Source organism: Pyrgilauda ruficollis, unplaced genomic scaffold (genome assembly GCF_017590135.1).
Source record: "Pyrgilauda ruficollis isolate IOZ18807 unplaced genomic scaffold, ASM1759013v1 scaffold9, whole genome shotgun sequence".
Classification (NCBI taxonomy): Eukaryota; Metazoa; Chordata; class Aves; order Passeriformes; family Passeridae; genus Pyrgilauda; species Pyrgilauda ruficollis.
The window spans coordinates 12,979,711-13,002,807 of record NW_024531043.1 but is presented as its reverse complement, the minus strand read 5'-3'; the positions used below and the strand labels follow the sequence as shown (position 1 = coordinate 13,002,807).

Sequence of the window (23,097 nt, the reverse complement as noted above, 5' to 3'; positions counted from 1 at the left end):
TGTATGGTTAATTAAAAATCAAAGGCACAGTTATAACAGAAGTAATTATCCAGGAGTATTAAATCAGTTGCAAGTCCGAGCCCATAAAAGAATTAATCAGGAATAATTTAATATTTGATATTGAGGGCTTATATTTTCCACTAATGCCAAAATCCATTCCATTAACCAGTACAATTCTTCAAGTCTATCTGCAAACTGGGTCCCTAAAAGCAGGACAGTAGAGGAGCAATCCAATGGGAAGAAGCTTTAATTCTTCTTCTGCAGTGCAGTTCCAGTAAATGGAGGAGTGTTCCTGTTGAGAACCCCTCTGGCTGAGGCCAGGGCTTGTTCTGATCCATCTCTGCAGCAGTGGCTGAGGGCAGGTCCAGAGGAACGGTGTGGGAGCAAAGGGAGCTGTGTTCCAGCTGTGCAGCTCAGCATGTTTCTGATCTAGGGCTGTGATCCACTTTTCTTCCATTAATTGGTTTGATTTCCCTTTAAATTGCACTGGAGGTCAATCCATAGAAACGTCCCTGTTTTCTGTAGCCATGGATTTCCTGATGCAGCTACATTATTTGGAAAGCAGAGTCTTTGTTTGGAGCCCAGCCAGCTGCTAATTTTCCCTTTTCACTTGTGATGGAAGACCATGAATCTCAGCTCTTGGTTCCGTTTCACCTTACCACTGATCTCCTGTGAATTCTCTTGTAGCCTCTCTCACTCATCGTTTTTTCTTCCCTCACCTCTTTGGCCCCTGTGGGGCCCTTCTCAGGTGTCCTGGTCATGCTCAGGAAATAACTCAAGCAGGTTAGAAAAGGAAATCAGAAGGGATGATTTGCTTTTTGTGACGAGGGAGCTGAAATGCTGGGGGCATTGGGGGAGATTCCTGAAGCAGAAAGACATAAAAGCATCACTGAGTGATGGGGAGACTGTGATCACCATCCAACTCCTGTGAGTTACCAGCCTCGCTGAGCTCAGAGCAAGCCACCACAGGTTCTGTAGAACTGATTGTGGAAAAGAGGCTTTTGTTGAGCCAAGCTGTCCTTGGCCAAGGTAGCTCAGGAGCTTTGTACAGATTTTGGCTGCAGGGCCTCGAGCTTGCAATAAATTTCGAGCTAACAGGAAAACCTGACCAAATAAAAGCATAAGTCAGATTGTGTTGGTCCAATGTGTCTGGCAGTGTCTTGAAGAAGAAGCAGCATTTGTTATTGTCATCTGAAGACTCTTGTCTTCCTTTGTAACCCAGTGGAGAACGTGTCACACAGCAGTGCCGAGCCCTGCAGCCGTTGGTCACTGGGCAGGCGGGAGCAGGGAGGTGGACGTGAGGCCCCACGTCTGAGGCAGCACTGCTCACATCGAGAGCTCCATCAGCTCAGTGAGAGGCTCCTCACCTGCCCTTCCCTCCTAACTGTGAACTCAGCCCCACATAACTTACCTGGAAAAACCCCATTCCTCATCAGCTATTTCTTACCTTTCAGAATTTCCGAAAGAAGCCCCAAAAGGCCTCGGGGTGTTTCCGGGTGGGTTTGTTCCAGCGTGTGCCCTCTCGGGTGGCAGGAAGGCAGGTGGGCTGTTGGCCACCAGGTTTGCTGTCAGTACGAGCAGGAGAAGTTTGCAGTTGGAGTCAGCAGAGCCAGGGCGAGCCCTGGTCCTTGCTGGGTGTGTGACCAGGGAACAGCTCCTGGCCCCACCAAACTCAGCAGGGTGAGTGGGGCAGCCCGAGCTGCTCAGGGTCACAGCTCCCAGCCCTTGTGGAGGGACAGTTCTGAGCACAGGGTTTATTCCTAGGGCTTTGTCCTCGCTTGTCAAATGAGAGGAAGCCGGAGGAAGCAAATGAAACTGTTACTCCTGCACTGACCCCAAAATTGAATTGCTGGGTGCAGATCTCTGTATACACCAGATTAGGAAAGTACTTCAGATGTCCTGGGTACAAAATATGTAATTTGATGTCAAGTCCAGATTTATTTCCTTGAGGACTTTGGGCTGATACCAACACAAGTTCCCTACCAATCATTCTGGAAGGATTAGACATTAGACAAGAGTCACAGGGCACACAATATGGTCTTAAAGCATTGAATCTGAAGCAGGCATGTTCCCCAGGATATTATTACAAGATTCTTCATGTCTTTTTTCTAATGGCTTTTTGGATTCCCTGCTTTCAGCCTGCCACAACCAGCTTTACAAGTGTCCAACTTCTCTTTTTCTCTGTTATTAATTTTTTTCCTATTGTAAAGCATTCTTCTGTCTGTCTAACTGCTTCTTAAGTTTATTGCTTTTCTGTGGTGCTGTTAGGGATTTTATTTCCCAATTCTTCTGTCTGTCTAACTGCTTCTTAAGTTTATTGCTTTTCTGTGGTGGATTTTATTTCCCAACTGGTATTACTTTTTAACTACTCATGTAAATCTGTATCAGTTCAGATTCAGGCAGAAAAAACAATTTGTCACAAATCTGTAAAGGCTAAATGATCAAAGCAGAGCTTGCAGGCTCACTGCTTTCTTTCTCAGCCTACTTCTAGACCTAAAAATGTTTTATCTTCATTCAGATTCTGATCCTGCCCTTTACCATAGCCTTTATCTGTGGCAGGAGGTCCTTGGCATGTCTGTGGAATCAGCAGTTTCACCCATTGATATCCTGGCTGTTGTTGTCACTGGCTCATCACAGAGAAAAAGTTCTAAGTGAGTAGTGCCACTGAAGTCCAGGCACAAAACCACCACTAAGGACACAGCATTTGTAACTAGGGAGACTGTTAGAAATAAAACTTTGGTCATTGCGTTCTATTAAAAAAAAAAAAAAATTATCATTTTCTTCCCAAGACCAAATGCAAAGAGCAGAAGATTTGGCTGCTGAGCTGCAGGGATGGCAGCGTTAGAACCAAAGTCCATGGGGACAGATGGGTTTTGTGCCTAGAAACGGGGTGTGAGCACGAGGGTGGGTGAGGTTAGCCACGCGGCAGAGCTGCAGGCAGGACAGCGTCCCTGTCCCTGCCCACGCCCTGCCATGGACTTTTTCTAAGGCCATGCTGTGCCCCAGATTCTGTCCTGGCCACCACGGTGTCCTCACGAAGGTCATGGTCACATGTCTCAGAGCAGACTTTGGCCCCATTTGCCATATGGGAGCTGGAACATCATCTTTTTTTTCTGAATGTCCCCTTTGTTTATTTTTGTGTTTCTGTTTAAAGCTCAGCTGAGGAGCTAATTACGAAGGCAGCAGAGCCCGCTGGCTGCAGGCTGCCCCCTGCTCTGCCCTGAGCCTGCTCATGAATGAATTGTTGGGTTGCAGGCGGCTTTCCAAGGCCCTGTGATGGTCCCAATTTAGCTCAGGCTGCTTCTTGCCTGACATTCCTAAATATGAATGTGCTGCGCAAACTGCCAGGCCAGTCTGGAAGGGAATTTTGGAACAGGCAGTTTAGTCACTTCTCCTCTGCGCAGTGACCTGCAGAGCACCAGCTCTCTTTTCCTTGTAACCTTTTTCTTCTCTTTAGAAAAGTGAAAACCTGGTTTGGTCCTTGCTCTGTGGCTCTGCCAAGGGAGTTTACAGTAAGTGCCACATTTGGGCAGATTTCATCCCTGCAAATCTGCTGTTCTCTTTGGTCACTGCATCATTTTCTCCTGTCTTGCACCCCATTTGGTCCGTGGTCGCTGCTGCTGTCAGGATTTTCCCTGTGCAGCTGGGCAGTGGGATGGCAGAGCTCCAGGGATGGCCACTGCCTTTGCCACTGCAGGCTTGGGCAGCTCCCAGCCTCAGCTTCTCAGCTTCCCCTCTGGAAAGCTGCAAGAGCAACAGCAGAACTCCAGAATGATGGGAGAATCAAGTCAGAGCTGATGGATGTGTTGATAAATTGATTTCTGGATCTTAGAGGTCTCTTTCACCTCTGTGGTTCTGTGTGCACCTTGATTTGCCTGCTTTACTAACGGGTCTTGCTTAACCCCACAGAGTTAAAGCAAAGCTGTGGGAGATGAGAGGAGAGAACAAACGAGTCTGCTGGAGATTTGCAGCATCCTGTAATCACTGTGGCAGAGCTGAATTTTAAAGAGGGCTGTAAAGTACCCAGCTCTGCAGGTGTCATGGAAAAGCAAGGATGTGCCTGTGGAAGAGGTGGCTGTGAGACATTAAAAGCTGGGAAAATCGTAGGAGATAATGGAGCAGCTTGGGAGGAGGGGGCAGAGCGAGGTGACAGTGTCCCAGTGGCACTGTGTGCCCGGCTGGCACAGCTGCCAGGGCAGAGCAGTGTGAGGGGCAGTGCTGCCAGGCATGCTGCCCTGCCCTGCCCTGGGCTCCAGGGTCTCTGTCAGCAGTAACCTTCCCTGGAGAAACTGTGGCTCCCCGTCCTTCCCTGTCCCCTTCCCCTCTTCTCTGCCTCGGATTCCTTCCTGCCCCGCTCTCCCATCCTTGGCAGCCTCAGCTCTCTCCCAGCTTGTCCCTTGCTGGCTGTGACAGTGCAGAAATCCCTGGTGGCCAGAGCAGGACAGGCAGGGCTGCCTGGCCCTGGAAAGCACAGAATGACAAAACAAAACCTGTCAGATTCCTCTGCTGGCTGTTCTGTGTCCCAGGGGCTGCTCTGAGGTGCTCCTTGTTGGCCAGACACCAAGGAGCCGGATGGCAGAGGGGGAAGGGTCCCAGCTGTGTCTGCAGAATTCCCTTTGGATCATGGGGCAGAGGGGCCAGCACAGGGTGGGACATGGGGAAGGATTCATGTGCAGCTCAGGATACAGCCTGGAAATGACAGCACCAAGCTGTGAAAGAAACACAATTGTAAAAAGCCGTATTAAACAAGGCTAGTGATCTGTTTGGGGATTTGTAATGCTTCCCTCCATGAAAGCAGAGCTGTTTCAGTGAGTTTGACCCCCATCATGCTGGCTCTGCTGCACATCCCACCAAATATTTACTCTGCTGAGCTGCATTACCAGAGTCTCGTTGGCATCCTTGCTTTGAAGTGACATCCCAGAGCATTGATTGTCCCTGGAAATCCCCACATCACACCCCACAGTCCCCCCTGCACGAGGTTTCCCAGCTGGGGGCTGAGACCAAGGAGCCTCGTGCAGGCACAGGGACTGACCCGTGTGTGCCACCCTGCCCTGCTTGGGCTCATCTGGCACGGCTGTCCCTCCCAGGCTGTCCCTGTCCCCAGCAGCGAGGGGCAGCAGGCACAGGCATCTCCTGGACCTTGGGGCAGTTCCCAGCTCTGCTCCGGGCACGGGCTGCTCTGAGGGTCACCAGCCTGTCCCTGCTGTGTGGTGCCTGCCAGCCTGCTGGGGCAAAGCCAACAGGAAATCCTCCCCAAACGCTTTTGTTTCCTTTCAAGAGCAAGCTGTGTTGGTGATCAGCTAAAGCAGCCTGTCTAGAGACTGAAATCAAGTGTGCACGCACAGCTTTGTGGAGTTACACTTTGGGGCCTGTGAATTAATTAGCAATTCCTCTGAAGAGCCACAGCCTGACAGCTCTGAGGCTTCCTGGGTGTGACTTTGATAAGCAGGGAAGGTGCACGACAGCTCCCTGGGAGGGTGCTAGCCTACTTAGCACTGCAAAGCACCCAAACACCAAAGGATGGCTCCCCAGAAGGATGCTAGCACAATTCCTAAATGCTACACATCAAAGGGACTTTGTCGTCTTAAACCTGAGACAAATTAAATTTACATTGCCTCTACAGCGAGGACAAAAGTGAACTCCCATGGGAGGGTTTGCCTCCCCGGCTGTCAGGCTGTGAGGCAGAGCCAGTGCAGCCTGCTGCCTTTGCTGGTGCTGTCACAGCCTGTCCCAGTGCTGAGCAGCTCATCGCCTCTCCAGTTTGCTCCAGAGACACGGAAAGTGAAGGTTTAAAATTCATTTCTGCTCAGTGAAGTCGCTGTTGGAGACCTGGAGCCCTTGGGTGCCTTGTCCCAGCAGCAGAGCTGGCAGTAGCAGTGAGCCCCAGAGGGGAGGCAGCCCCAGCGCTTTGCATTTGTTGTGTTTGCCGTGTTGTGCCTGCAAGGGAGCTGTTACCTGTTGTTGGCTGCTTCAGCAGCCTGACCTCGGCTCTGAGCGGGGCTGGACACTGCACAAACACAAAACAAATCCAGAATCCCTGTTTGGAACCACTCCAGCTGAGCCACACGAGGCAGACAAAGGTAAGGAGAAGGGACACAACAGGCAAATGTGTTTTTCTCTCCCTGGGAGTGAGGTGATTTATTTCCTGGCTTTTTTCATCACTCAGAGATGTGGAATTGCATCCTGCAATCACAGGCAGTGTCCACAGTTGGGATTGCCTGTCTTTGCTGCACACCCTGTGAAACAGGGGAATTACCAGCCTGGCTCCATGGGGCAGCTCCAGCAGCACCTGCATTTGCCTGCTGAGATGCATTTCTGTCCTTCTTGAGCTTTTTACTGAGCATCACAGGCTGTGTGATGAGAAACCTCTCACTGCTGGTCATCTCCTAATGATCCCCCTGTTCCTTTGTACCACCTGCCTCTCCTTTTGCTCCTTGTCCCCTGTTTGTGCTCTCAGCACTGTGTTACACCTTCAGCTTTTCTTCCCCACCCCTCCGCCAGCCTTAGTGATAGATTCTGTCTATACTGAGATGAAAGTTCGTTAAAAGGCATTAAAAATAGCTGAAAGGCTTTGCAAAAGTTAAGTCTGAGATTAAATATAATTAGGAATTTTTCCTGGATGCCTGTGTGTTACAGGAGGAGGGGCAGACAGGCTCTCTGATTATGCCATGTTGCTTTTTCCCTACAGCACAATCCAGCCATGGGCTGTTCTCTGTTTTCAAACTGGAAAATTGTGATTTCTGGGCTTTGTGTGTATTTGGGGTTTTGTTTCATCACTTGTCCTTGCCACATCTGCTCCCTCCAGTGATCTGCCCCAGCGAGGAGGAGTGACAGTGTGACCCCATCACATGGAGTCAAAATTATTCCAGGAATCACAGGCTGAGGAAGAAAGGGTGAAAAATAGATTCCAGTATTGATTCTGCCACCCACTCCTTTTTAAACAATGGTTTGCAATCACATTCTACCATTCAAAAAATCCATTTTCCCCTCTCCAGCAGCTGAGTGGAGGAGTGGGAGCCAGCAGGTAGATCTGGCCAGAGAAATGTGCATTTGGGTTCCTGGGATGCTCCTTTTCCCCTGTGTCAGCACATCTGCCCTGGAGCTCTCCTGCCTGCACTGAGGAAAAAGGGAAACTGATGAAGTAGCAAGTGCTTCAATGAAATGTGAATAATTTGCTTATATCCCCCTCCTCTCTCCCATTCCCAGGGACTTCAGATTTCATTCTGTGTGATGAAAGGTGCCCACATTAAACCAAACATTTAACCTTGGAGTTCATGTCAGTCTTTTCACATTTTCTCATTCAGATTTCACCATGATTTCTCATACTTGCAGTATTTCAACTTGTACTTGCAACTCTTCTGTTTATATTAAAGGTCTCACAAATTAATTTGGGTTATTTCTGGCCACTGCTCCTTTATTCCTTTGGACACAAAAGAATTGCTGCTGATTTTTCAATAATTTTTCCAGCTCATCCTAAAGAATCTGGAAACAACAGGGGAAATAAGGAAATCAGAATGATATTTTATATATTTCAAGCTGTTTGCCAGCTCAGAGCTGACAATAATGTGCCGCAGGCAAGGAAATCTGCTTTGGAGCAATTTTGGTTTCTCTGCTCCACCTTGTATCTAGCCCCACCAGCTGCTTCTGAAACTTGTACTTCAGCTGCCATAATCTTATCATTAAAGGTGGATTTAGGGTTTAAGAGGCGATGAACAAACCCTTTTTCCTTGCAGCCAGGGGCTGGGAGATGACTCTGCATTTCAGGTGCAAGCTCAGCTTTACTCCAGCTCAGAGCTAATCCCGACTGGAGGAGGGCTGGTGCCACGACCCACAGCAGCTCCTTGGGGGGATGCAGCTCTTGGCTTTTCTCTTCAGCTGCTGCTTCCTGACTCCTCAAATCCCTTCTCTGTCACTGGTTTTGTTTCCTGCCCTTGCAGTGGTAACAGGAGGAAAAAGCTGAGTTTGACCACATCCATGAGATGTCAAGCATTTAGACTTTATTGGTTTAGAAGCTTACTAAATTTAAACAGAAGCATTAACATGGCCTTAGGCTCTCTTGACAGTTATAAACTCTTCCTTGGGGGGATTTCTGTAATGCTTTCTAATCAGCTTAAGGAGTTAATTAAACAGCTGTCACTTAGCTGCTTAATTCTGAGACTTGATGCTAAATAAGATTTGAAATTAGTTATGCATGACTGAAGCATGGATCCTCTGATACGAGCAGGATGGCTGTGGTTGAACAGGAGGCAAATCTAGGTCTTTTTTACCTAAATAGTCAGGAGATTCAAGGTGGGACCCTGGATTAGTGCTCTACATGCTGATTAATAGAAAATACATTAAAAAGAGGAGAATGGAGAATGTTAAGGAATGTCAGTGGGAGGGATTTTCAGGCAGCTATTCAGTCTCTTTGTGCATGCTCTGGCCTTCAGGAGATTTCAGGGATCAGTTTATTCTCTTCCTGATTGCACTCTGTACATAATCCAGGAGCCAAAATACCTATTGACACCCAAGAGGAACATTCTTGATTTTTGAAATTAGATTTTCAGCCTGCAGATATATTGCAGTGCTCTAATGAAGAATGTCTCTGGAGATCTGCTGTGCTTCTAGAACATGAGCTACAGTGGCGTGGGGAGTTTTTAATCTCCTTTTCCCTGTGCACTGTGGTAGGACAAGCCCTTCTCCTCCTGGAGGGGGTGAGTGTGCTGGATGGAAGCGTGCCCTTCACTGCAAGAGAAAAGCAACAACACGTGTTCTTGGTGATGGATGCAGTGATTAACCCAGTGGTAGATGTGGCTGGGCAGGAGGCAGTGATGAGCATCTCCAGGCAGGCTCAGACCAAACTGCCAGGGAGAGCCTCCCGTGGGGCCCTGAGGTTCAGACAGGACCCCTTGGGTCCCAGACTGAGAGTGGAGCTCAGGTGCAGCTGGAGCAAAGCTAGAGTCAGTCTTGCACTGATGCTTTCAAAAGTGACATATATACATGTACACCCACAGACATTAGGAAATACTGTCTGTCTATACACAGACAACAGAAACAGAATTTTGGGAAGATTTATAAAGATATTGTAAAGCCCTTCTTTTCACCCTCGGAAAGACAAGGCAAAAGATGTCTGAAGGGAAATTAAATTTCAGGGAAGCTACCTATTAAAATTGAAAAAACCTAATAGGTATTCACTTCTGCATTTCAACTTAAATTGATGCTTTCTGTGTACATCTTCTGAGTATGTTTCTGCTGGAGGGCTTAATATGCTCAGTTATTTAATCTGAATCTCTTCAGTAAGCAAAGAACACTCGCTCTGGCATCTTTTTTAAAGTATTACTGTTTATTTACTGTGGTAGCAATTTCAGAATAAAGATTACCTGGTCTTCCATTTCTATTACATGCAAAGACATGTTTTTCTCTGATTATTTCATTTTATTGTTGGAGGGGCTCAGTGTAAGTGAATTATAGAGATATGCTGTGTTAATAGTTAGAGACAGTTCAGCACCTTTTTAATAGCTGCTGAGGGAATCAACTTTTACCAGTGACACTCTGGCTGTAGCTTAGCAAGAGCATAACTATTCCCATCCTGAGTGCCCTGACATCTTATCTCCTGTAATCTGTGTTAGTTATAGATAAAGAACATCATATTTCTTCAGGAAATTCGTTTTCCACTCAAGCAGCAAAAAGCAACAGTTATAAATTAGTAACTATTTAGATTTACAGCTTTTACATGCTGAGGCTCTGAGCTATAAATCTGAGCGTGGCTAAGTAGGTATCATGTTTGTTTCCTCAGAATGAAGCAGTTTTCACGTTTCATGTTCAGCCCTTCCTGGCTGTTACCCAGGTGCCTGCAGAGCATTTCCCTGTGCCCTGCAGGCTGAGCTGCTGGAAATGCTGCTCTGCTCCCTGCTTTGGGGGTGCAGAGCAGGGCCTGAGGAAACAAACCATCCTGCAGGGTCCCCCTGTGGGGAGGGACAGGAGTCCCTGCAGGCAGAGCTCACAGCCCGGTGACTGCGGGGCAGGACAGCCCAGTGACACCCAGTGCCACCCAATGCCAGCCCAGTGCCACCCAGAGCCACCCAATGCCACCCAGTGCCACCCAGTGACACCCAATGCCAGCCCAGTGACACCCAGTGCCACCCAGTGCCAGCTCAGTGACTCCGAGGCAGGACAGCCCAGTGCCACCCAGTGCCACCCAATGCCAGCCCAGTGCCTGCCCAGAGCCACCCAATGCCAGCCCAGTGCCACCCAGTGCCAGCAGGGCTGGGCACAGCACTGCCAACTGCAGTCTCCTGCAGGGGCTCTGGGCAGGGCGTGCTGCAGCTCCCGGGCTCAGAGGGGCTGCAGGGCAGGGCAGTGCCAGAAGGGCAGGGCAGTGCCAGAAGGGCAGGGCAGGGCAGGGCAGTGCCAGCAGGGCAGGGCTGGGCTGGGCAGGGCAGGGCAGGGCAGTGCCAGCAGGGCAGGGCTGGGCAGGGCAGGGCAGTGCCAGCAGGGCAGGGCAGTGCCAGAAGGGCAGGGCAGTGCCAGCAGGGCAGGGCAGGCAGTGAGCAGCAGATCCCAGCCAGGGGCAGGGAGGCTGCACTGGGATGCACTCTGTGTTCTGAGCATCCAAAGCCAGCCCTGGAAAACTCAGAGACTCAAAAGAAATGCAAGGAGCTTCTGAGAATCATTCTCAGTTCCTGGCTCTTACCAGGGGAAATTGCACTTGCCTTTGGTAAGCAGAACTCATTAATCACACTGCTTCAAAGGCCTGGTTATTAAAGTTCCCTTTGCTTTATAAAATAATTGTGAGGGTCACACTAATGGAGCCAGGGGAGGAGGGAGCTGTGGCTCGGGGGATCAGGGGAGAGCTCTTAGCTCAGCTGGAGGTGTGAGCAGCTTGGGAGGTGCTGTGCCTCCAGCAGCCGCAGGGAGATGAGATTGGTGCCCGAGTGCTCGCAGGGCACTGCCAGCAGCCCTGGCACTGGCTCTGTGACTGCAGGGCTTGTGCTGCCAGCTGCAGCTCTGCTGAGCCCACGGCAGCAGCAAAAGGTGCTCAGGAACCTGGGGGCAGAGCCCAGACATGGGAAAAACCCAGAACCTGGAAACTTCATTGCAAACCTGAGAACTCGGCAGCCTGAGCAGCATGTTCTGCACTGAGCAAATGTGTGATCAGGGCAGGCCTGAGTGTACAGGCAGATATTCTCACCCTTGCATGAATTACATTTTCAAAATATCTGAAGGGCTTTTGTGCTGAGGGAGGAAGAGGATTTTCTTCTCAAGTTCTCTTTTTGTGAAATCCTCTTTCTCCCTTCCCTAAAGATCACAGTGAGGATGGGGCAACCTTAGCAAAGCAGCTATCAAGTGACCAGGAGGGGTTTTTTCTTTCTTTAAATATTGCTTTGAGTCTGAATAAAGTGTGTCTGTTTCTTTAAGTAAGAGGGAAAGGTCTTTTTGATGTGAATACTTTAGAGGAGAAAAATCTCAGCTTCTCCCCTTTAGCCCAAGAGGCAGTAGGAGCAGTCATCATCTTCTGCTAACTTGGTTCCAATCCCCACTCTCTTGTCTTCCAGGAGTAAAATCAGGTCAGTCTCAGAGCTCATAGTTGGAGCTATTTAGATAATGAGAATTTAGCACTTGGGGGGCTTTGGGAGCCTTTATTGCACAAGAGCCAGCTGAAATCAAGGGCCTCTTGTTCTACAGGATGGTCCCAGCTTCACAGGCACAGCTCTGAAGGGCTCAGAGACCTTTCCAGAGATGAGCAGGATCTTGCAATTCGGGGTGGGAGGACTCGGGTACCAGCAGTTTGTGCTCAGTGTCCTGGCAGAGATCAGCCAGTCTGTGGTGCCAGACAGAGGTGACACCTGGTGACAGAGAGCTCTGGTCAGTCTGATGCTCTTCAGGTAATCAGAACTCAGCACTTTGAAATAAGAACTGCTAAATCAAACAGCAGGAATGTGTTTTGCAACAGGCACTGGTCACCACAGAGCTGGTGGTGTTTGGTGAGCCCCAACCCTCCCAGCAGCCCTCCTCTGTCTGAGAGAGGCTGGGTTTGCACAGACCCCTTTGGAGGTAAAGAAAGAGGTGTGGGGAGGTGCTTGCCCACCAGGAGCCAGGGTGAATCCTAGAAAACTGAAGAGGGTGTGATCCCACCCAGTCCTGTGGTGCACAGTCACTTACCCAGGACCTTAATTCCCCTGGAGGCAGAGCAGGGAAGGCACGGTGCTGTCAGGGGAGCAGTGGCACTGCCCCACAGGCTCCTGGGCTCTGACCTCGCCAAGACTGCACCCCCAAGAGCAGCTCAAACCCTGCCCCTGAGCTGTGCCCACGTGCCAGCCTGGGTGCCCAGGCAGAGGGCACTCCCAGCATGGAAGGCCAGTGTGTGTAGGAAACCTTTCAGAAAAGGGGGAAAGCAGCAAGACTTGAGACATTTTTAGGTGATGATCAAGGTGAGCTCAGGCTGGAGGTGTCCCTGCTGCCACGTCCAGGTGTGTTTGTCCCTGGGCTGCAGAGTCACTCGGGTGCTGGCTGCTCTGGCCCTCAGGGAGCAGCAGTTCCTGCAGCAGGCAGGGCACACAGCAGGGCACCACAGCAGGGCACAGACAGCAGGCAGGGCACAGACAGCAGGGCACAGACAGCAGGGCACACAGCAAGCAGGGCACCACAGGTACCTCAAGAGCCCTGAATCACAGCTGGAAATCTCCTGTCCTGCCTGCTGCACTGGGAGCAGTCCTTGCCATAGCCATGAGGAACTGAAGCTGGATCCAGGTGGTACTAATGAATTAATAGCAGAATATACATACTAAGTGGTCTTTTGTTTCCTTTTCTCTTAGGAAGCAGAGATCCTGAACACGGCTATTCTCACAGGGAAAACAGTGGCTGTCCCTGTCAGGGTGGTTTCTGTGGAAGATGATGGGACTGTGACAGATCTTGTGGACTCTGTGGAATGCAGGTCATCAGATGAAGACGTCATTAAGGTAGGATCAGGCTGCTCCTTCCACAGAGGCAGAGGACGTGCAGAGCACTGCTGTTCTCTGATGGAACAAGTTCTTTCATTTTCTGACTGCTCTGCTGCTGGAACCAAGATTTATTATTGCTGTTATTGCTGTATAGCTCGCTCCAGTGAAGCAACAAACCAAACACAAAATCCCAATTTCCCGTCCTGCTCGTCAGACCCGTGGGATTGTCTGACACTTCCCACTTGGGAAGCATTTCCAGAGCTGCCTCTCCCTGTGCCTCTGCAGTTCCACGGGCTGTACAGGAGTGCTGGCAGTGCTCTGCTCCCTGCTGGGGCTCAGCGTGTGCTCTCCTGGCCAGAGCCAGGGGACCAGGTCCTTTTTGGGACCTTGGGGGGGTCACACTGGAGCCTCAGGGGCATCCCTGCTCCTTGGAGGCTTTCAGCAAGTACCACATCACCACTGAAATCCTGCAAGGAATCAATCCTGCATGCTTCTAGCTGCTGGGTGAACGGTGAAGAGGCAGGAGCTGTGATGGGGGCAGATAAGGTACAGAGGATTCCAGCAGGTGACACAAGAGGTGCCTGGTCTGCAGCAGCTTTTATCTTTTCACAAACTCTCTGTGCCTGTCACTTGAGAGAGGAAACAAGAGATGCAGCTACAAATGAAAGTCAAAATTGAAGTTTGAAATTTTTTTTTTATAACCAGTATGTCTCGAAACTATCACAAAGCCTCCAGGCCACCCTTCCAGTGGAGGGAATGGAATTCCCAGTGGAATTCCCTCCCAGCTGCTGGGAATGGCTGCAATCCCATCACCTCCAGGAGCTGCTCCTTACTGGGACCTGGCCGTGCCCAGAGCTGCCTGGCTCCTGGGGCTTCAGCTTTGCCTCCCCTGGGCTCAGCTTTGCCTCCTTTGGGCTCAGCTTTGCCTCCCTTGGGCTCAGCTTTGCCTCCTTGGGCTCAGCTTTGCCTCCCTGGGGTGCTCTGGCGTTGGGCTGCAGCAGCCCAGGGCTGTGAGCAGCTCCAAAGCCTCCCTTGGAGCCCCAGCAGCTCTCACCACCCTCCTGGGGCACTTTCTGCCTCTCTGGGCACGGGTGAGTAGTTGCTGTCCTTTGGGAGGTTCAGACACACCCACAGGTTTGGTGGCTTCCTGTCACAGAGGCAGTGACAGCTCGGGCAGAACGAGTGAAGAACAGAGCTGGGCAAGGTGTACATGGTTTTTCCTGAGCTGTCTTTGCTGACAAAAAAAATTTGCAATTTCTGTGCTCATTGGACTTGTTTTAAATAATTTCATCATGGTAATTTATTACACATGAGATGAACCCCAGGAATTTCAAATTTAGTATTTTTAATGCTTCCCTTTTAGAGTCTTCTCAGTGTTCCTATTTTCCCAATTAGCCACTGTGTTGGTATTTTCTGATTAAACATGTCTTTCTGGCTGTATCATTAGGAACCTTTGGGGTTTGGGGTTTTTTCTCTTCAGTGAAGCCCTTTTGGATCTGGTAAATCTGCCAAATATAGCAAATTGTTGGACTTAATTTAGATTTCGAAACAGAATGAAATTATTTGTCCTTATGTTGTGGGAGTTAATGGACCAAGTCCTTACTAACTCACTCATCTTCTATTTCATTTTTTTCGGTGAATTGGAAAAAAAAATATTTTGAAAGCAGATACATCATTTGGAAGATGTGTAAAAAAGCAGTTTTGCTTTCTGATGTTGTGTCCTGTCAGGACACAAATACCCAGTGCTGGTGTGGTGAGTGAGGTACATTCACACACCCACCCCATGAACAGCGGTGTTAATGACAGCCCTGTGCCACAGCAGGCTGTCACCACCAGGGACCAGCCCCCCCTGCACCCCTCCTGCAGAGCAGAGAGGTTTCTGCACAGCTAAAACGAGTTGCCACTTTAAAGTGGGCTCTTAATTGAAAATGTGTCTGCAGTTTCCAGTTTACCTGCTCTGGTTCAGAGCAAGCCTTGTTCACGGGCATCTAATGAAGATAAAGATGTATAATTACTGGCCAGCCTTCAGCATGCAGCAGTAATTAGAGTTTCTGTTCTCTGGGCATTAGAGTGGGGAATAGAAAATGGAAGAAAAAGCTGCTTAAGATGCCCACTGAAATATAAAGATTAAGATTACATTTCTTTGGGTCTTTACTGTTGCTGTTTTTCAATGCAGCTGTCAAGCAGCATCTAACAGATTGATTATGTCTTCGTGGCTTAGCTTTTATTCCTAGCTTTTTGGTGTTGATTAATGATGAGGTTAAGCTCATTTTCCTTGCAGAATGAGGGTACCTCATTCTTCTTTTCGTTTCAGGGTCCACATTTATTACTCACTTCTTTCATCTGAAACTTCAAAGAACTTTAAAGAGCTGGTCCAAACTCTGCACTGACTCTTCTTGTGCCAAACTGCACCTACCTGAACACGGCTGAATATGTCAGAGCAGAACTTAGTCCATTGAAACAATATTTTTGATGACTTACCAGAAGTTATTTGGTCCAGCCTGACAGAATAACCAAAAAATGAGGTGTGTTATAGACTGTGTTTCACTAATGAGGACTGTGAGACACAGAAAGGTTAAGGTGTAAATTTCAAAGTACGTTCAAGTACTGACCATTTGTAGGTAGTAAAACTCCGACTGAACTAATGGGAAAAAAAGAGATTTTTGAGCAGACTTTATTTTTGCTGAGTTCTTAGTAAGGAATAAACTCTCAAGATTATTTTAATCAAGAATAAGGAGAGAAGAAAAATAATCTTCTTTTAATCTTTCATTTTGAAAAGACATTTGTTTCCAAATAGCCATTTTTTTCAAGGCTCAACAAAGCCTGGAAGTTTCCAAAGCAACACTTTCCAGTGCTCTGGGTTTTCAGCTTGACAAGTTAATTGAAAATCTGCATTTGGTTACCCTGAAAGGAAAACTGCTTTTTGTTCATTGTGTTTGATCAGACGCCTGAAAGTTGCCAGAAGTCGCAGTGCTGGAGCCAGCCCTGGGAAGAGGATTCAGCTCCTCTGCCCCTTTCTGTGCTGTGCTGTGTATTTCCTGGAGGACTCCTGAAATCGGAGCGTTACCCGAGCTGTGTGCTCTTCCTCCAAAAGCCCTGCAGCCGATCCTGCTGGAGCACCTGCAGCTGCGGAGGCTGCCAGGGAGCTGCGGCTTCGCCCGCATGGCAGGAGGCAGCTGGGCTCAGGGAGTGCAGGGGGGTGTTGTTGCTGCTGGCATCCCTGGCACAGCCTGGGCACTGCCCCAGAGCCCTGCAGGGCAGTATTTTACATGTGGCTGATGAATCTGTGCCTTGAGAGTTCAGTGAAGAAGGCTGTGCCATGACTTTCCATAATATAAAGGGATTTCTCCCACCAGCTGAACAGCCTTATTCCAGCCCCAAAAAATTTGATCCATCTTGGAAACAATCTTGATTTAAGACAGCGAATGTATGTTTTTATTTTCTGCAATGTCTAAACATTTCATTTTGATAGAAAATGATGAAATCACGTCCTGTCATGTCAACTCAGTTTCAGTATTCCTGACATCAGAATCCATCTGACCTTTTCACCTTAGGATGGAGCAACTTTAAAAATGAAAATGCTTTTTGTGCTCTGCTCTAGGAATACAAGACAAACTCAGAAAAATGCACTGTCAAAACTAAGAGTTGTAATAGTAACTGTGGAGTTCAGTTCGTGTGCTGCTGGTGTTGGTTATAAAGGGAGAAGGCACAATTTTAATCTCTCTCTGGTATGAAAAACAGACGTGGCAAAGATGAATTCTGAATGTGGAACCAATACAACAGACTTGCACCTCCCAGGAATTGTCTGGAACTCACCTAAAGCTGTTGAAGTTACTGGATTTGTCTCTTTCATATTCTGCCAATTCATCATTCTGATGTGAATCTTGGGAAGTAACCCCAGAGGTTTCTCTGGTGTTTTTTGCCTTTTTGTAATCATCCCTACTGAAAACCCCAGTGGGACTGCCACAGTCACTGTTGCCTGCACTTCCTTTATGTTTTTGAAAGGCTATAAGCTTATAAGATAAAAAACTTCTCTGTAAGGGAAAAAAAATCCAAATAATTTCTGAGTTGAGGCTCCTTCAGAATTCTACAGAGAAGTTACACATGCCATGTGAATGACTGGCTGCTCAGCCCAGTTTAGGATTTTCACAGCCACTAAATGACTTCATTTTGTTTATCTTGCAGGACTATCCAGACATTGTGTTAGGTGTGGAAGGGGTTGGTGTTGCTAAAATAAAAATACATGTGACAAGATCTCCAGCTGACTCAAACGTGCTCCAGTCCAAGGACTGTGTCAGTATTTGCTGAGGCTGAGCTCACGTTCTGGAGCTAACAGAGGAGTTCTCAGAGCTCAGGTGTCCTGAGCACCAGCTGTGGAATAGCTGCAGGGTTCCAGAGCTCTCAGAGGCAGCTGGATGATCCAGGCTGATCCTGGACATGCATCTGTGCAGGAACAGGGGGCTGGGTGAGTTAGGAGGGCTGGGGTGGAGGGGCTGTAATGAGCCTGAGTTATTAATGCTGTCCTGCTCTGCCTTGGTTCCAGAGAAGGAAGGAATGGTGCTCTGATGGTTAAACCTGGGATGGGATTTTAGGCATTGCAGGTTCTAATAAGGGCTCAGCCTGCTCACAGCATGTGACACTTGATTTTCATTTCTGCCTTAACAGGAGTGCACAACAATGGGATATCCCTGGGATGGTTTCTGGGGTGCTGCACTGAGCTGTGACAGTGTGGGCTCTGGCATTGCTTTCAGCTGGGCCATGGCTGTGCCACTGTGGGCCCTGGTTTATCTGATCTGTCTCAGCAGACACACAAAAGGTGTGTCATGCTGCTGAATTACCTTGGCAGACAAAGAGCATTAATGCTAAATCCCCAGGAGATGTGAAATGTAATGTGTAAGCATCCATTGTCAGCAGGGCTGTTAATAACATCCATAACCCTAACTAGGACAGGGCACAGGCTCTCCAGAAATCACTCCTGTTAAATTTCACTTCATCACAGCCCATACAAAATTCTGTCATGATAAAACATTAGTGGCTGAGTAAGGAAGGATTTAGAAATATTTTCAGATTTCTTATGTAACAGAGTCTCTGCAGGTCAATTGACTGAAGGTTTCTCCTCTTTTATTCACTGTCTGGACCATTTTGCATTTCCTTTGGGATGGTGACTTTTGGCTACCCGTGTACTTTTTCTCTGTGCAGTTATATAAAAAATTATGCAGTACTTAAGTATTTCAAGAGAAAAGAAGGTAAAGCAGTCAAACACACCTGAAAAGTCTCGGGATGCCAGAATAGCAGGAGTTACCTGGGTGCAGTTTATTACCAGGAGTGATTGTCTGTGACAGTTCTTTACACGTGTGACAGGCTCTGCTCCCTGGGTGCTGCATTTCTTTGCAGGACACAGCAGTGCTGTTGGTTTCCCCCATCAGCTGCCCACAGAAATGCTGGACAACTCTCCTGTTTCAGCCTTGGTTTGCAGCATCATCCTGTTGAATGGTTATTGGATGATAAGCCTGATTTCTGAATCAATTTAGGCATTCAAATCCAATTAATTTAATTGCAAATTAGAAACCTAAGCACCTACAAAAAGTGGCTTTAATGGCTCTTCAATTTTAACTAAAAGTGTAACTGTGTATTTAGAGCAGGTGGGTATTATACAAAGCTGATATTTTCTCCCAACTTAAATAATCTGCTGCTTATAATAACTATTAAAATAATGTGATTATTTGCAAGCAGGTAATTATTTTGCAGCTGTATAGGAGTTTTGTTTGAGTAAATTTAGGGCATCTTCTTTAGACTTGGGGATTTGAGTGCTCTCAGCAATTTCTTTGGGCATTTGTGAGCGTGTGAAAAGCTGTTGTAGTGTTTGAGACTTTGTGCAGACCTGGAGCTGATAGCAGGATGGAATCTGTGAATATGACGTTCCATTACATGCTCCATTTCATTCCACTAAAAGGCAGAGAGGGAGAAGTGAAACTTCAGTAATGAAGGGAAGTATCATTTGCCCTGTGAGGAGGCTTCTAAAGGCACAATGGACGGTGCTGAAGTGCATTTTCTGCATTGTCTGTGAGCATTACATTAATTGCACTTGGCTGTCGGTAAAAGTCGGTCTCACATGCACCCACACATACAACTTCTGTTAATGACTGGATCTCCTTTCTGCCACTGAAACCCCAAATTCAGCCCGGTGTATTAAAGGGATTGCCGTGCTCTTTGAGGGATGAGGGGAAGGGGCAGCGTTCCTGGCTGGAAGTGTTTGTGTGTGAGCACAGCTCTGGCTGTCGCGGGCTGCGTTGGTCTGCGCTTGTCACACAGCCAGAGCCAGTCGCACCGGTTCCACTGCCACAGCCACACGTCTGCCCCTGTTTCCTTGGAAGTTCTTCACACTTTTTGATGATGCTGAGCTGAGTTTCAAGCTTGTAACAAATCTTGAAAGGCAGTGTTTCCCCAGGGCTCAGAATCCCATGGCCAGGATTTCACAGGGCCTGCAGACGGAGGAGCACAGCCCCTCTGGCAGTGCACTGCCTGTACTCTGCTAATTTTTGCAGACACCTTGACAAGCAGTTCTCCAAATAGTGCCCTTTGTTCCCAGGTTAAACAATGTGTGTGTCTAATCTCATCTGTGGCTCCCTGCTCCCTGAGCAGATGCGGCTGGGCAGCGTTCCCTGAGACTCGTTGCTCTGAGGCTGGGTGAGGTGTGATTAACCTCATCCTGGACTCTGCAGTGCTGAGCTGACAGCTACCATCTGATCTCCAGCAAGGCTCATTACTGACAAGATTTCCTTCGCAGGCTGGGTGCTTGTTTTCTTGCTGTGGAGTGCATAAAATGAAACACTGGATATCATAAAGTGTGCTCAACACAGGAAAACTGCAAGAAAGAAATTTCTGGGGAAGAAGAACGAATGGGATGGCCCCAGAATCTCATTGTCTGAGGGAGGACTGCCTTCCCTGAGCAGCAGGGAGGGAAGAACCTGGTCCAGTGTGTTCTGGAGGCAGTCCCAGATCTGGCAGATCCCGTGGGCACTGCAGCTGCCCTGACTCTGATGGTTTTAACCACAGAACCAGAATGAGGCCATCACTGAGCCAGGCTTTCCTGGAGCTGGTGTTTTCCTGAGCGCAGCCTGCCCTTCAGGCAGGAGCAGTGAGCAGTTTGCTCAGTTTGCAGTCTCCTGAACAGCCTCCTGTGGCTCCTCTGCCCTTCACAGCAGGACAGGAGTGGGCCAGAGCAGGACGAGACTGGGCAGTGTCTCAGACGGAACTCTGACATTCCATGCTCCCTGAAGAAAGAAAACAAGGGAAAACCTTGCTGAAAACAACCTGATTGTGTCTGCGTGGGTACCATGGCAAAGCAGGCAAACTGCTGAGGGGGATTTTCTTGCACAGATACCAGATGAATGGCAGCATCCCATGGAACGGAGCCAGCACCAGGATCTCCCACTTAGGAATTCCCTGCTCCACTGAAACTTACCTAGCCTGGGGCTCCTGGGGGCTTTCATCAAGCCTTTCATTTGTTAGAGGCATATTTTACCCTTTCACGAGAAATGTAGCCTGAAATACAGAAAAGAGCAATTCCTAATTAAACTCCTGCCTAAATCCATTATAGCTTCTGAAGCCATTGAGACAGGGAGATGAAAAGAACCTTAATGATCCCAATATGTAAATAGAGATGTAAAAGTTTGTTTGGAGGAATGAAGGTTGGAGGCCAGATAGGAAACCAAACATAAAGCCTCTTGGTAGAAATTGAATCACTGCATTAGTTATCATGGATTTTCATAAAAATAAAGTAATAATGCACATTCAGGTTTCAGTTCGTAAATACGAAGTGACAGCCTCTGAGTAAGCCACTGAAATTATATTATAGAGCTAAAAAAGAATAATAGAGGAAATTGAGAAAGCATAAGAGAGAGTTGTAATAGAATTGGGCATTGGTATAAATACAGATCATGAAAGGGAGATTGATTTAGTGAATGATATGAAACTCAGGAACTCGAGGTGTTAAAAAGATCATCTGCTCCTGTGATAAAGAATGCCTAAGGCTGCACAACTTTTAGCTGAAACAGCCAGATTTGCTTAAGGTAGGTGAACTTTAAAATTGTGTGAGGAATAATGTATTGCCAGGGAGCTTGCTTCTGCAGGACACAGTTGCTGTATTAAGAAAATGACCTTTTCTCATCAATTTAGTCAGAAGTTTTACCAGGGGTTCTGGGAGCAGGGATTGCTGTACTCCACAGGGACGTTCCGTGGCAGCCAGCAGTGGATCTGCAGGAAAGCCCTCTCTGTGAAATGGATGTCCATTCTCTGGGTGGTTCTGTGTCCCTAGCAGGACGTGGGGCAGCCTCAGATTCCCCTGAGAGTCTGCTCATGTGCAGGGACGTGTCCAGCTGTGAAAGCATTGCAGGACTCAAACCACCCACCTGTGACTGCAGAGGAGTGGAAATCCATCCCCCTGTCTGCACGTGTCTGGGGGAGGGAGGCTCTGAGATCCAGATGGAGCCTCCTCTGGAAGCTCCTCTCGATATCTGGGGGTGATAGAACAACTCTTTTGGAGTTTGGAAACCAGCAAGTTGGGATTGCAGCTTTGTTCCCAACAGTCCCAAAGGTATGAATAACTCCACACTGAGATCTGCAGCAGTCATAGTTCTCTTGCAAACATCACATCTCCATTTCCTTCTCCCTCCTTTGTGTGGAGTCCTGCTTTCCAAACAAAGGGCAGGCACAGGATGCAGGACCCTGTTCTTGCTCTGTATCTCAGTCCACTGGATTATGCACATCCATGCACAGAGGTTTTGAGACAGCAGAGAAGAGTCCAGAGAGGAACTCTGCACGTCCTGTAATCAGCTTTTCTCTTCTTTCCATGCTGGGGATCACCTCTGCTTCTGAGAAAAAAAAGTGAATAATCGTAGCGAGTCCAGAGCATCTCCCTGAGGCAGGCAGCCCTCATTCCCTGTGGGGATTGACCAGCCACGAGGCTTTGTTATTGCCATCATCAGTTAAACACAGAGCATGCAGGCTGTGTTCAGATGGAGCCTCTTGTAGAGGCTGGCCGTTCTTCCTCTTGGTTGTTTGAAGATAGTTCAGATATCAAGCTTCAGGACTCAGCTCAATTTCCCAGTAAATAGATCTGTGGTATGAGTGCTTGTCAGGATGGAGGGAGTGTGAAAGCATTTGAAAGATCAAAGCAGCACGACTCCCATCAGAGTCAATGGGAACAAGCAGCTAAAATCTTACAAAATGCTTTCAAATTATCTTCCACCTTCGATTCCCTAGCCTTGCTGAAACCAGCTCCTGGAATGTTTTATTGGATGTGTTCCTCTGTCACTCCTCTGAAAGCAAAAGGAGGCTTGGAGGAGCTGTGGGCTCAGCTTGGCAGCGAGGTGCTCTCTTCCCCTGGCTGCCCTGGGAGCTGGGGCACAGCTGGGCTTTGTGATCTGGTTTGGGAGCAAAGCTGCTGTTCTTCTCCTCTGCAGTGACCTTGGGCATGTTCTGAGCCTCTCTTTGCTCTGGGGCTGTCAGAGCCAAGCTCCCCAGCCCCAGGGCTGTGTCTGGGCTCTTCTGCACGGGCAGGGCTTTGCTCTGCGGGCCTGGCACTGCCCCTTGGAGCACATTTTTATTGGGAAAGCTCCTGCAGCATCTCCAGTGCCCAGGAACTGCAGCGCCTGTCAGAGCCCGCCCTGTGACATGAGCAGCCATGAATAAAACATTAATGAATAAACAGAGCACAAAAACACCTTTTATGAGGTGAAATGGCAGAGATGAAATAGAAACTGCATCTCTTCAGTCCTCACCTGGACTTCCACCCATTCCACAAGTGTGGGCTTGTTTAATAAGTTTTTCTGGACTACATGAGAGGAAATGTTTCTGGCCTGCCTTTCCTATTTATGCTAAATGTAGCTGTTTTCATTGTTTGGTTGATTATTCTCCAATGTCACAGTAATGAGACTTCATTTCTCATTGCAGATAGCACCTGCAGATAACATTGCCCAGCACTTTGTGGCCAGGGAAAGCTTTGTAAACAGTTAATTCCTTCACTCCCACAATGAGGATAATGCTAGCTGTGCTACATAAATAGGTGTTTATATGAAAAAATGCACACAGAGACACACATTTGTGTCATGAACACTGAGCCCTCACTCGGATGTGCTTTACAAAGTGTTTTCAGGTTGTTTTTTTTTTTGCAAAA

General features: G+C 48.2%; 1 protein-coding gene across 1 annotated transcript in view; it reads left to right on the top strand.

Moving 5' to 3' along the window:
- Positions 1-23,097, top strand: part of LOC121364941 (transmembrane protein 132D-like) — a 186,620-nt gene that overhangs the window by 144,518 nt on the left and 19,005 nt on the right. Inside the window, exon 5 of the mRNA XM_041488710.1 lies at positions 12,795-12,938. Coding sequence (XP_041344644.1) covers positions 12,795-12,938 — 144 coding nt within the window. The remainder of the gene's footprint in view (positions 1-12,794; positions 12,939-23,097) is intronic.